Here is a 14,186-nt window from a genome sequence, read left to right as displayed (position 1 = left end):
TTTGATTCTAACAGCAACCTGTGCTGTGTTATATAACAAAGTCTGTCTTTTCAGCCCCACCTCAGCAGCCCTCCTCCCCTTCCTGCAGGTCAGTGTGAAGCCTTCTCCAGTGCAAAAGCTGAAGATCCACTTGGGTCAATGGAAAATAGTGACGCCATTGAAGTTGTTCCAATTGTCACTAGACCAACTTATGTTCTGCCTGTCTACTGACAAAGCAGCTATCTTGTGCTTTATAGCTTTTTTTTTTTCAGGTTTATTGGGGTATAACTGACGAAACTGTAATATATTTAAACTGTACATGTGATTATTTGGCACATGTATACATTGTAAAATGATTACCACAATTAACACATTCATCACCTCACTTTTATGTATGAGTGCTACCTCCTGATGGTGTGGGAGAAGAATGAGGCACAAACAAGTCAGCTGCAAGAGAATTGGAGCTGGGGGTGTGGAGGGGTTGACTGTAGAAAAGACTGTTACTTATTCCCTCTGACCTCGAGCAAACTGGAGAACATAATGGGAACTACCACACTAGTTGTAGGGAAGTAATGATGCCATGATGGGTGCAAAGTGCTCAGTAAGGTGCTTGACATCAGCGCTCCTTCAGTGTTAACTCCTATCTGCAATACGAAATGAACATCTAGTTTAGAATGATGAAAATGTCAAGGGGGAGGATCCATAAAGAAATTTACAAAGAATACTTGGGCCTGGACTCTTCATTGGAGAGAGGAGTTAGGGATGGTGGAGGGCCAAGAGACTGGGAGAACAATGTTGCCACCGACAACCAACTGAGCCACTAACAGAGGGAGAGATGCCCTAAGTCCAGAGAATAGTGCAACCTGAAGGCTGGAGCTCAGCTGGAGGCCATTCTTTCTGCTGGGGACTGTGTCCTCCCGAGAGGTAGTCACTGACATTATCAGATGAGCCATCAGTGAGGAGACACTGAGGCACAACAGCAGAGAGCTAAGGACTGGACTTTGAGATCAACCAACACTTGAAGTGCAGCAGGAGGCAGACATAAGATGACTAAGTGATGTCGGGATAAGCAAGGGGCATAATGCACATATCAGAAGCAAGTGAGGAGACTTAGAGGAGGAGGAGGGGAAGGGGAGAGCAACATTAACTTAGGCTCAGACATCAAGGAGGAGGAAGAAGGGGCCAGGCTTGCTAGAATGAAGGGGGTACTTCTACTGAATCATGGCCATTAATCCGTTAGTGTCTCTTACACTGCTGCGGCATACAAAAATGAGTCTAAAAAAGGCTGCACACTGTGGAGAACACAAGTAAACATCTATTGGGTTGAACTCACAAGGTCGGAAGCAGAACCACCCCTATTGTGTAGCCTTACTTAGAGCCAAAGAACCTTTTTTCAGGCCTTTTCTCTCTTGGGGCCTGTACCAGGGTCTATATGAACACTTCCCCCTATTTTTCTCACTTCATCCCTCAAAGGCTGCATGTCATTTTCAAAAAAAAAGGTTCTGGAATTTTCGATGACTTCTTCAAGGTCAGCCAGTGAGTGGCGGGGTTCCTAGGCGGAACCCGCCTACTCCAAGGCCAAGTACCACACCCGCCCGAGCTCCGCCCGGTCCAGGCTCCCAGCGCGAGGCTAAGCTTCTCGGCACTCGCAGCCGTCGCGCGAGGTGAGGTGACCCAGCTAGCGCGGTGACGCAGGCAGGGGACTGCGGACGGACTGCCCCGCGGGACCCAACCGCTGGGCGCCCGGCCCCGGTGTCCTAGCAACAGGTAAACACCACGCGGCCCCGCCCCCCGCGGCGCGCGCAGCCCGGCGTTTGTGCGCGCGGCCTCGCCGGCGCCCGCGAGCCCCGCGCCCCGCAAGACTCCGAGGCGTGCTGGCCTTGAGTCACGCGGCTCGCGGCCTCGGTTCGGTGGGTGCCCAGGCTCCGCGCGGCGGCGGCTGGGTGGCTGGCTGCCCCCTAACCCCGCCGGGCTCCCCTGAGCGTCTGGGGCTCCCGCGAAGCGTGGCAAAGTCCCGGGCCTGCGACGGTTCGCGGGCCAGTGCAGAGGCAGCCGGGTAGGCGGCAGGGATGGTCGCGGGGGCGCCCCCCCCAGGCGATGCGGAGAACTGGGCTCTCTCTCTCTGTTTCAGGATTGGGAACCCATGCCACACTCACCTGCTCGACTGAGGAATTACCATGGTAATACACGGCTTATTTAAGTATAAGAAGTTCCGAGGTTTGCGCTAAATTAGTTTAATACCGTTCTGCCGCGTCGAGGCACGCTTTACCAAGATTTGTTACCCACACGCCGCGAGATGGGCACCTCCGTCTCCTGTCGTTGTGGGGGGGTGTCCAACCTAGTGATCTGACACGGGGTAGCGGGGGAGAGGAGTTGCCCAGGTGGTCTGCGCGCGCCAAGGGGGACAGAATCAGGCTGAGCCCTCATTTTGTGAGTTGGTTTGTTTTCGTTCCTTGGTTCTGTTGAGCCACCTTCATAACCATGTGTGTGGGAAATAAGGAGAGGCGGGTACCGGGGCGTGAAACCCCAGAGTGCCAGCACGGGTCAATAGCGACTGACCCAGGCACTTACCTTCTGCTGCCGCTGTCCTGGGTCCTGTGCAGGATTCTCCTCTACGGATTAGAGGCAGAAAATGAGTGCTGTTGCGACCCAGATTGCAGGTTCTAACGAGTGATTCTCTCTTCCAACCCTAGCTTAAAGAAAGGCTTTGGAGGAAATCTTTTGTGCAGGGTATTCTTGAATTTTATGCCCAGGAAGGCTTGCAACTTCCTTAAACTTCCATCTTACCTCGTTGGCTCACAGAGCTCCATCTTAAGCTAAACCACTCCCAACTTCCCACTGAATCTCTCCACCAGAGAACATCTCCCAACTCCAGATCTTTTAATCACTACCTTCTCTGCACTTTCCAATGGCATGTTCATTCTCCTGGCCTGGAACTCATAAGCACTATTGTTCCTCAGCCTTCATCCAGTCCCTTCGAAGTGCTACCTACCCTCACTGCCACCAACGGGTCAAGTCCTGCCCTCCTTACCATCTGCCTGGACTCTGGCCCTATTCCACTACCTCTGTCCAGGGGCTCTCCATCTCTTTTGTCCTCCTCCTCCCCCAGTTTGATGGTTCCAGAATGGCTATGACCTTGTAACCCCCACCCCAGGATCTTGGGAATTTCCAGTCTGCTCAACTAGTACCGCGGGGAGCCCAGGGTCACGGGGCCTCAGCCTCTTGAGCTTTATTTACCATATTAACTTCTCTACTTTAAACAAAATGAAACAAAGACACATCCCACACCAGGCCCACCTTCTTCTTGAAGCCTCCTGCACCCACCCCATCTCAAGCTATTGATCGACTTTTTTGCAAGATGGGCCCAGCTCAGAAGTACCCCCTGCTGCCATATTGCTCCCCAAGCTCCCATGACCTTCTACACCTCGCTTCCAGAGCTTCAGCTATTTCACCTTGGAGAACGTCACTCCTCATCCCCATTTGTCTCTAGTATAGAAATGTGTCTGGGGGGCGCCTGGGTGGCTCAGTGGGTTCAGCCTCTGCCTTTGGCTCAGGTCATGATCCCAGGGTCTTGGGATCAAGCCCCGCATCGGGCTCTCTGCTCAGCAGGGAGCCTGCTTCCTCCTCTCTCTCTGCCTGCATCTCTGCCTACTTGTGATCTCTCTCTGTCAAATAAATAAAATCTTAAAAGAAAAAAAAAAAAAAGAAAGAGAAATGTGTTTGGTAAATCTGTGTTCCTCCTACTTCATTTAAAAGCACTAGATAGATGTCTCTTGATTTAAATTGTGGCATTCCCCGGGTTACTGTGCATGGTTGGTATTGTCATTTTCATTCAGAGCCCAGGGAACTGAAGCAAAACGGTTTAATAAAGCCATTTAAGCTAATGGATTCCCACTGACCCTTGGGTAAAAGTTAAACATCTTAGCTTCCAAGACCTGCAGGCCAGAGCTGCACACGGTCTCCTTTCCCAGCCTAAACTCCTCTCACTCTGTGCCCCCGCCATGGTCACTTGGTGTGGCCTCAGCCACAGTGATCTTTTTTGAGAGGTCCCTTCAATTCGGCATGTTCCCTCCAGCCTCAGAGCCTTTGCACAAGCTGTTTGCCTGGGAATTCCCTGCCCCTCAGCCCATAGGAACGCTTCCTTCCTATCCCGAACTAGGTCACTCCCTGTCCAACCTGTGTCATTATAATGCCACGTATCCTGGGCTCTCACTCACAGTAGAGTGAGTAAATCTGTGTGTAATTCCTCCCTCACTGGACTGTAAGCCTCATGAAGACAGGAGTCCGGAACTGCAGGTCCTGGTGCTCAGTAGATAATCTGTTAAATATCTATCAAATGAATGAAGGAGGCATCTTAAAATTCAGAAAAGCAGATATCTACCTTTGGTTTCTAAATCAAACCAATTTGAATTGCATCTCAGTTGCAAAGTATTCACCCAGCAAATATCTTTTCTCACCTACAAACGTGCCAGACATTGGTCTAGGCCCTCGGAATTCAGTGCTGACCTCACAGACAAACTTCTGGCTAGGAAACAAACAATAAACACACAAACAAAATAGCACGATTAAATAGTGGCGTGTGCTTGGGGTCAGAAGCTGGAAGGTGACAGGGCTGAGAGGGGTGTTGGGAAACCATCCGTACCCCCCAACCTCCACTGCTTGCCTGGAACTGTCCCAATTTATGTTTGTTGAAGTGTCTTGATTTGGACAATAAGTTATGTGGTCATCCCAGTAATAGAATGTAGACGCAGTATCTGCAAGGGTTTTCCAACTTGAGCAGAGCCCCACACAAAGAGAAGTAACCAGTGATTTCCCTGTGGAGGTCTGCGGGAAGAGGCGGGAGCAAGGAGCCACGGAGCGGGTTCGGGAACTAGAAGAGAGGACAGTGTGGCAGGAGCCAGTGGTCTTCATTAAGGAGTTTGGAGATTTTCAAGTTGGGAGCCTTGTATTCTGGGACCGGAAACAACCAAGAGCCATGGAGTTGTGTTGAACCGACCCAACCCGCTGAGAAACTGAAAGTTTTCACTCACAAAAATTTCTTTTTTTTTTTTTCATCCAACAAGAAGCCTTAACTTTATTAATGATAGAAACAGTACAAATTTCAAACCAAGCTGCAGTTATTCTTTTGAAACACCAAAAAAAAAGTCCTCGTTTTCAGATGGTTACATTGTTAATTCCATAATGGCATTTACAATATCATTACTATTGTTCTTCAGGGCTCGGACTGCCTTTGCTCTTGACACATTTGCTTCACTCACAAAAATTTCTTAACAGATTTATTGAGGTATAAGTGATGTACAATAAATTGGACATATTTTAATGTACTATTTGATAAGCGTGGCATCTGGATGCTCCCATTAAGCCATCATGGCAATCGAGGTGACAAACACGTTGATCACCCCCAGGAAGTCTCCTTGTGCTCCTCTGGTCTCAGTCTTTTTCTCTTGCTTCTCTGTGTATCACTCCCCTCTAAACCTCCCATCAGGGGCAGCTTCTGATCTGCCCTGCTTGTGTGGATTAGTTTGTAATGTGTAGGAATTTTTATATATGGAATTATACAGCGTGTATGGGGGTTTTTTTGTCTGGCTTCTTTCACTTGTATTATTATTATTTAAGATTTTATTTTTTTAAGTAACCTCAACACCCAGCGTGGGGCTCGAACCCATAACCCAAGAATCCCACACTCCACTGACTGAGCCAGCCAGGCATGTTGTAGCTGTAGCGTGCATCAGCAGTCATTTTTATTGCTGAATGGTATTCCAGTGTATGGTTATACCACAGTCTGTTTATTTGTTCACTCACTGATGGACTTTTGGGCTGTTTCCAGTTTTTGGCTAGCACAAACTTACTACGAACATCGCCTGTACAAGTCTTAGAACAGATAAACACTTTAATTGGCTGGATTACATGGTAGGTATGTTTTGTTGTTGTTGTTGTTTTTAAAAGATTTTATTTATTTATTTGACAGACAGAGATCACAAGTAGCCAGAGAGGCAGGCAGAGAGAGAGAGGGGGAAGCAGGCTCCCTGCTGAGCAGAGAGCCCCATGCGGGCCTCAATCCCAGGACCCTGAGATCATGACCTGAGCCGAAGGCAGAGGCTTAACCCACCGAGCCACCCAGGCGCCCTGGTAGGTATGTTTTTAACCTTTTAAAGAAACTGCCAAACCGTTTTCCGGAGTGGCTCTTTCGTTTTAGATTCCCACCAGCAGTGTAAGTGTAAGAGTACCAGCACTTGGTAGGTCAGTCTCTCATAGCCTGAGCCATTCTAGTGAGTGGGTGCTGGTATCTCATCGTGGTTTTAATTGGATTTCCCTAAGGACTTGATGTTGAGTATCTTTTGTATCTTTTCATGTGCCTGTTGGCCGTTTGTGTATCTTCTCTGGGAAAGTATTCGTTCAAATCTTCGACCATGTTTTATTATTTTCTGTTTTATTACCATGTCTTGAGAGTCCTTTATCCATTCTGGATATAAGGGCTTTATCAGATATATGATTTACAAATATTTTCTCCCAGTCTGCTTTTCATTTTCTTAACAATACCTTTGGAAGAGCACAAGTTTTTCGTTTTGTTGATGAATGTATCAATTTGTTCTTTTATGGAGCGTGTTATATACTTTTTGGTTTTGGATTGAGTTTCATCTTTTTGTAAATGGATATGCATTGTTCCAGCCCCGTTTTCTGAAAAAAAAAAAACAAAAAACAAAAAACAAAACTATTATTGCTGGATTGTTGAGCATGATGGTCAAGAAAGAGTTCTTGAGACATTTTAGGTGCAACTTAGTAAGTTTATCTAAGTAGCACAGGGACAGGACCCATGGGCAGAAATTGCTGCAGATTTGTACAAAGCTGGTGGTTCTCTGCTTAGTGCTCAGGAGGGAGGCACGATGTGTGGGGAGTATTAGATCATAAATGTTTTCTTTGAATTTCTACTCATAAGACCACTTTCACAAGATTTCTCTGGCACTTATCATTCAGCTCAATATGAACTGTCAGAGTTACGGGCAGTCATGAGACCCTTCAAGGATGCAGCAACCAGTGTGTATTTGATCCTTATCGGAACCATGCAGGCTACAGGTCAGCCTTCTGGGCTGAAGAACATTTTTCTGCTATCCCTCATCAATCATCCTTGCTCTATGGAATTACTTTTGCACTTTTGTTGAAAAGCAGTTGTTCATCTATGTGTGGACCTATTTTTGGACACTTTATTCTGTTCCATTGATCTATTTGTCTGTCTTGACACCAATACCATACTGTCTGGATACTGTAGCTGTATGATAATTCTTTTTTTAAAAGATTTTATTTATTTATTTGAGAGAGAGAGAATGAGAGAGAGAGAGAGAGAGCATAAGCGGGGCGGAGGGAGGGCCAGAGCGAGAAACAGACTCCCTGCTGAGCAGGGAGGCCAATGCAGTACTCTATCCTGGGACTCCAGGATCATGACCTGGGTTGAAGGTAGTTGCTTAGCCAACTGAGCCACCCAGGTGCCCCCCAATAATTCTTGAAATAAGGTAGCATTCGTCCTTTAACTTTGCTCTTTTCCTTTTCCTTTTTTTTTTTTTAAGATTTTATTTATTTATTTGACAGAGAGACAGTGAGAGAGGGAACACAGGGGGAGTGGGAGAGGAAGAAGCAGGCTCTCCGCTGAGCAGGGAGCCCGACATAGGGCTCAATCCCAGGACCCTGGGATCATGACCTGAGCCGAAGGCAGCGGCTTAACTAACTGAACCACCCAGGTGCCCAACTTTGCTCTTTTTTAAAGTCCTTCGCATTTCCCTATGAATTTTAGAGTCGGTTTGCTATTTTCTACAAAAAGATGAGAACTTGGAATAAAAATATCAAACATTTGTGTGGATTTTAGTTAGCAAACTATTTTAGAGATTAAAACACTTTTGGGGGAGCACTTATTCCAGATAAATTGTATGGTTGACATGCAAAAAATTATAAAATCATAAATAAAGCCAAGACCCTCAAATCTTAAGAGCTAATGACAGTGTCCGTCCTAATACCCTGAGGGGATCTTTTATCAGGATGTATGGTTATCATATGGGTTTTCATATTGTTGTGGTTTTTTTTTTTATTTTTTTTATTTCCACATGAAAGCCAGGCCACTGTTGCAAGATACTTCTCATCTTCATTCCTGGGTTTTGTATCTAGGAGTGTATTCCATTTCACTTAGTAAAAATGTATTTTAGTGTTTTAAACCATTGACTATGTTTCTCTTTGATTACCCCGGGACATTTTTAAAGCGAGATGCTATCAACATGGCATCTAGTTTATATAAATATTTGGCCTTTGTAGGTGTTCTTGATAACTTACACATTCTTCTCCTTTCCCTTGCCTAGAAGAAACCTTTCTTAATAATACACATCCATCTGTTACTTTATGAGTGGGTCATAGGACCTAGAGAAGTCAACTGAGCTTTGCGCCGCTCTAGCAGAACTTCAGATAGTTTATTCCCATGTTAGGACGGTACCCATTCCTTTTCCCAGAAGGCACTGGCCTGGCAGCACCGTGATGGCCAGAGCCAGGGTGATAACAGACGCTGGAGGATGCTGGCTTGCACGGTGACCTTGTGGAGCCTCCACTCTTCCATTTTTAAACAGGCATAATGCCTCTCTCCCTCAAAACACAGCTTGGAGGATTAGTGGTGATAAAGTGATGGGGACAATCACTTATTGTTTCCTTCAGGTCTGACACTATACTAAGTGCCTTGTATTTGTCTCAACCCTCGTGACTGCTTACTGAGATAGTGACTGCAACATATCAAAGGCCAAAATATGTGTCGGCATCTGATTATCTAATGTTTTTAATTAAATTTTTATTATAAAAGTTTCCATACACACACAGAAATAGAGTAGTATAATGAATCCCCATGTGTCCATTTCTCAGACTCTGAAACTGTCAGGATTTTGCCCCATTTGCGTCATCTGTCTTTTGGGGGGAAGGAGGGGAGCTGCAGTATTTTAAAGCAAATCTGAGACCTTCTTGCAGATTTTAGTGTGCATCTCTGAGATGTGTAAACATTTTATTCCGTGACCCAATGCCATTATCACATCTAACAGAATTAATAATTCCTTGGTATTGCCAAATGTCCCCGATTGCCTAAAAATGTCTTTTTGCAGTTCGTTCAAATCAATGCAAACAATGTCCACACGACCATTAGATTAGGTTGGGTCTCTTTTAATCTGGGTGCTTAATACACTTTCGTTGAATTAGATCGCATGTGACTTCTCTCACGCCATGCAAAAATTTTTTGCTATTGTTACAGTTTTTTCTCCTCAGGAGTCACTTTTCTTGTGTTCAATAGGAAATTCTTGAGATTATTTCAGGGTTATTAAAAACTGACTTATGCCGTGTATGTACTTGTCTTTGAAAGCCAGGTAAAGGGAAACGAGGAAAAGGCCGAGGCAAGTCTCGAGGGAAGAAACAGAAGAAACCGGAAGTGGACATCCTCAGCCCAGCCGCCATGCTGAACCTCTACTACATCGCCCACAACGTTGCTGACTGCCTGCAGCTGCGAGGCTTCCGCTGGCCAGGTGCTCCCAAATCAAAGAAAGGGAAAAACAAGACTTAATAGCATTTCACAGAGAGCAGGACTCGGGGACAAGAAATCAGGGTAACACAACTACTGCAAGCAAAATAGACTTTACTGAAGACAATTTGAGATGCAAGCTAAGTGTGCTTTTCTGTGGTAGTTAGTGATAAAGAAATGCATTTTACTTCCCAGCTAAATTCAGCTAGAGTTAGCCAGTTTGCTCTTTCAGAAGTCAAGAGGGAAAAAAGTCTGAGTAATTCCTACCGAGCATGGTGGAATTGAAAGGACTTTAAAAATTATTATAATTCTGGGTCAGAATAAACTTTGTTCTCAAAAGGCAGTTCTAGCCTGCATGTATTTTATTTTGCCTAAACGTGTTTGTTATGTAGAAAAGGCATGCCTGGGGTACCTGGGTAGCTCAGTTGGTTGAGTGCTGGACTCTCCATTTTGGCTCAAGCCTTGATCTCAGGGTGGTGAGTTCAAGCCCCTGCCCTGGGCTTCATGGGCTCCATGCTAGGCGTGGAGCCTACTTTTGGGGGGAAAAAAAAAAGACATGGCAACAAGCACGGGATTTGCTTCTGAACCTTCTCTTGGGCACTGTTTTCTTTCCCCATCTCTTTCAGGAAAAATAATGACTCCTTTGTTTCTAGAATTTTCTTCTCAGCAGTCTGACTCTTGGCTGATTTTAACGAGCCAGGGACGCCAGTGGACACGAGCGTCAGTCCTGCTGTGACCTGGGTAGGGCGTATAAACAGATGACTCAAAGAAGCTGACAGGGGACCATGTCCCTTTACCGGGAAAGGGAGCAAATCGGCATACCTCTTTCCCCTCTTTCCATTTCACTAGACTCTCCTCCACACTTTTCCTCCATGCTTACATCTTCCTTCCACCTTCGGCAGGCTTCCTTTTAAACGTGGCTGAGCCTGAGTTACGGACCTGGTGCTAGACACTTGCTGTGGGCATTTTGCTGCTCTTCCATGATCTCCCCAGTCTGTGGGAGACACGTTAGTCCAAAAGGCCTAAAAGCGCCAAATGCGAAACTTGGAAGCAAAGACATTTTGAAGTATAAACACCATCTCTGAATCACTTAGCATACAGAACACCTTTCCTGCTCTGTTCCTGGCATGCCGCACCACGTTCCCAGCACGGACACCTGCACCGTGGTCTCCATTCGCAGCTGGGAGCCCAAAGCTGGTTTCTCTAACGCAGCACCTGTCTGGGGATGATCAGCTTGCCTGAATTACTTCTGATGATGCCGCGGCTTGCTTCGTGAGGACCTCAAAGGCTCGTGGAGCGCGCTAAGAAAGGCTGCAACCTAAGACTCGGGATCTCATAAGCATCAGAGGAGAAAAGGCAATCACGTGAATCCTTGTACCGGAGAAGTGGGGCGCTCGCACCGTACGTGAGTTTGTTGGAAATGACATTCCTGCAGCTGTCCCATCTGTGCGGACTCTGAGACCCTGACTAGTTGCCAGAGGGGCCCTGGCTCGCTCAGGTAAAGGTTGGTGCTGCTCTTAACCTGGAGGGGGGCCCTCTTGGTTCTCTGTGGACAGGCTTTGGGAAGGGAACACCCTGCCACATGCTAGACACTGCTGGGACCAATGCAGGTGGTTTCTGTTTGGGAGCACACGAACTCCAGTTCAGCCCTTCTCAAACTTGAGCGTGCTGCATGGTGGCGGGGGCGGGTTGGGGACGGCGAGGTGAAAGGGCGGGAGGGTGGAGGTGGAGAAGTGGCCTTCCTGCTCACAGCCCCCGCCCTGGCCAGGTGCAGATGCCGGAGGACGCCTAGGGAGGAGCTCCGCTCTAGTTACTGTGGCCTAACCAGGTGCCACAATGCTTGTTGAGTCTTTCAGCTTGTAGGAGGTCTCGTGCCCTTCTCAGCCGTGCTTGGTTCCAGAGCTGGTATCTGAGCCCTGATGCTTACTGGAACGCTGAGGGGTGGGATTTGCAGAGCTGTTTCTGATCTTGTCCCCAGCATGGATGATGTCATCCAGGGAGACGTGCCAGGCGGCAGACATTTAAATAAAGGCTAAGGAGATCATCTGGAAGTGGATTTCTTCTCTTGAGTTTGTTAAATGATGAGCAGAAAGGCAAGTCAGCACTGGAATAGAGGAAGCACTAATCTGATCAGCTGGGGCACAGTTGATACCTGGCAAAGGAGGCTGATGCATGGGTCCCATCATGACGGAGGGCAGTCTGTTTCCCCTTCGATGGAGTGTTTGCTGTGTTATGAAAGAGACACTGCAGACCAAAAATCCACAAAGAGCATTACTTGGAAGTTGAGGAAAAAATGAATGTAAGCTTTAAAATAATACCGTATTGATGTGGATTTCTTGGCCATGATAATCTTATTGTGGTTATATGCCAGAACGATCTTCTCAGGAGCTAAAGTGTTTAGGGGGAGGGGTAGTGATGTATGCAACTTACTTTGAAATGTTTCAGGAAAAAAGCGTGCGTGTGTGTGTGTATAAAATACCTATTTTAACATGTTGCCACATTTGTACTCTATATGTATGTAAAATACACATATATGCATATATAATATCTATACTTGTATAATATATTAGAGAGCCACAGATTAACATTTTGCCGCATTTGCTATGATTACATGTGTATAGGAAATATATGTGTGTTTACATATGGTACATGTATATATACACTGTGTTTGCACGTGCAAATATGACAAAAGTTTCCTGAATCTAGGTCAGTGGTTCTCCCCAGGGGGCTATTTTACCTCCTAAAGGACATTTGGTGATGTTGGAGATATTTTTGGTTGCCCCAGTCGAGGGGATGCCCCCAGCATCTGTTGGTAGAGGTCAGGGAAAGCCGCTGAAGACCTCACAGTGCTCTGGACAGGCTTCCGCAACCGCAGATTCTCCAGCCCCAAACGTTATGGCATCAAGGTTGAGAACCCCGGTCTACATAAAGGGTCTGTGTGTTCACTGTACTTTCTTTCAACCTTTCTAAGGATTGAGATTTTAAAAAACAAAACAAAACAAAACAAAAGTGGTATTTGAGAAAAAAAAGGTGAGAGAAAAGATGTGTGACAGAAAGGTGAGGAAGTGAAGGAAAAACATAAGCAAATTCTTTCCAGGATCTTGTCTATAAGGGGATGAATCACACACAGCAAGGGGAGAAGAAAGCACTCCTGTCAACCACGCTAACCCTAAGCACCCCCCCATCCCATGAAGAATTATCCTGGGTGATCATGTTTAGTAATACCTGACCAGTAGTAACACTACTCCCTAAGGCACAGCTGGTTGGACCAGCAGGAGGCTCCTGACCCCTGAAAACTCATCCACTGGCTGCTACAAGGGAGCCTGGTCTATTCCAAGACCAGTGGGTCCATCCGAGTCTCCGTCCTATAAAGACCCAGAGGACCAGGCTCGTAGGAAGCTGACACTTGAAGGAAGCATAGAAAGAGACCACGAAAGAGCTGGCGCCTCAGGGGTCCCCAACAAGCTGAAGTTGCAGAAAAGCAGAAACCTACGGTCAGCAGAACTTGGGCGGCAGAGGAGACAGGTGCAGAGCCCAGAGGGAGGACACGGCTGTGGCCTGGACCACTTCTCCCCTTCCCACTCCCCGCTCCTCAGCCTCGGCGGCTGCACCACATGTAAACAACTGGCTGTAAACCACAAGTGAGGTGAAGGGGACCTCTTCCCTGGGAGACCTGGGAATTTGGGACTAGGGCTCAGACGGATCGGCTGGCCAGGAGTGTAGGTTTAGACATATTCCAGGCAAGCTCATGGTTGGAACCAGGGGGTGGTCAGTTGTAGAAATAAGAAAGTGGCGCCGAGTCAGGAGCCATGGGGACAATCTCCTTTCATGGGACAGAAGGAAGAGGAGGGACTGTCTGAGATAGAGGAGGAGGGCGAGAAGGGTAAGGAAATCTGGAGAAAAGGGGCGTCGGCAGGACCACATGCTGCACAGATGTCGGGGAGGGTGAAAGAATGGGAACAGGGATCATGGTCTGTTGGATGAGGCTTCTGCGTCGGTCTTCTCTATAAAATAGGGGAGGAACATGAACACGGAAGCTTTGGCAGTTGGTGCACAAACCCAAACCTCCTGTCAGAATCCAGGTCTGCCCCTGGCCCCGCAGTGCGTTCCTTATCTCCACCCCGGTGGTGGAAGGGTGTAGCGTGTGTCCCTGCGTCTCTGTGAGAACCCAGAGATGCCCCAGCTTGAAGCGGGTTCACGGAGGTGGCCAGATGCTCCCAGTGGCTGGCAGCCATGCACGCAGCGCCACCTGCTGTTGGCTTTGGGGGCTGCATCATGTTTTGTCCTGCGGGTCAAAGCCAACTTGGGACTGATTTTCGCCTCACTAGACCTTCCTTACCTTGATAATCCCATATTGGCAGTTGCCCTCTGAAAATATGGTATGGTCATGTAACCCTTCTGCCTCAAACATTCCCATGGTGACCCACTGCTCTTGGGGTGCGACGAGATTTCCCACCAAGGTCCCCAAGCGCTGATTGGACAGGTGGCTGGCTGCATCCTCCCCACCTCCCAGCACGTTTTCACCCTCTTCTTGGCATTCCCGTCACTCCAGTTCCTTTCTGCCTCAGACATTTTGCTCATATTGTTCCCTCTGTGTGGGACACAATTCTCCCTTTCCCCTAGCTAACTCCCGGCCCCTTTTTAGATCCCAGCTTCGCATCTTCCAAGAGAAGTC

General features: G+C 47.3%; 1 protein-coding gene across 4 annotated transcripts; it reads left to right on the top strand.

Annotated features, from left to right (window-relative positions):
• Positions 1-1,728: 1,728 nt before the first annotated feature.
• SMKR1 (small lysine rich protein 1) lies at positions 1,729-9,990 on the top strand. 4 transcript variants are annotated; one of them, XM_032869409.1, is made up of 3 exons: positions 1,729-1,746; positions 2,111-2,159; positions 9,356-9,990. In XM_032869409.1, exons 2-3 carry the CDS (start codon positions 2,157-2,159, stop codon positions 9,551-9,553), a joined length of 201 nt encoding a protein of 66 aa, XP_032725300.1. In that variant the 5' UTR covers positions 1,729-1,746; positions 2,111-2,156; the 3' UTR covers positions 9,554-9,990. The 4 variants fall into 4 exon arrangements, 3 of the variants coding, with proteins under 3 accessions (XP_032725300.1, XP_032725279.1, XP_032725289.1); XM_032869388.1 differs by lacking the exon at positions 1,729-1,746 and adding an exon at positions 1,794-2,035 and having other exon boundaries at positions 9,356-9,989; XM_032869398.1 differs by lacking the exon at positions 1,729-1,746 and adding an exon at positions 1,834-1,889.
• Positions 9,991-14,186: the final 4,196 nt, after the last annotated feature.

The sequence above is a fragment of the Lontra canadensis genome, unplaced genomic scaffold (assembly GCF_010015895.1).
Source record: "Lontra canadensis isolate GAN:19392208 unplaced genomic scaffold, GSC_riverotter_1.0 scaffold2, whole genome shotgun sequence".
Taxonomy (NCBI): Eukaryota; Metazoa; Chordata; class Mammalia; order Carnivora; family Mustelidae; genus Lontra; species Lontra canadensis.
The sequence above is the reverse complement of the archived record's forward strand: the minus strand, read 5'-3'. Positions and strand labels throughout refer to the sequence as shown.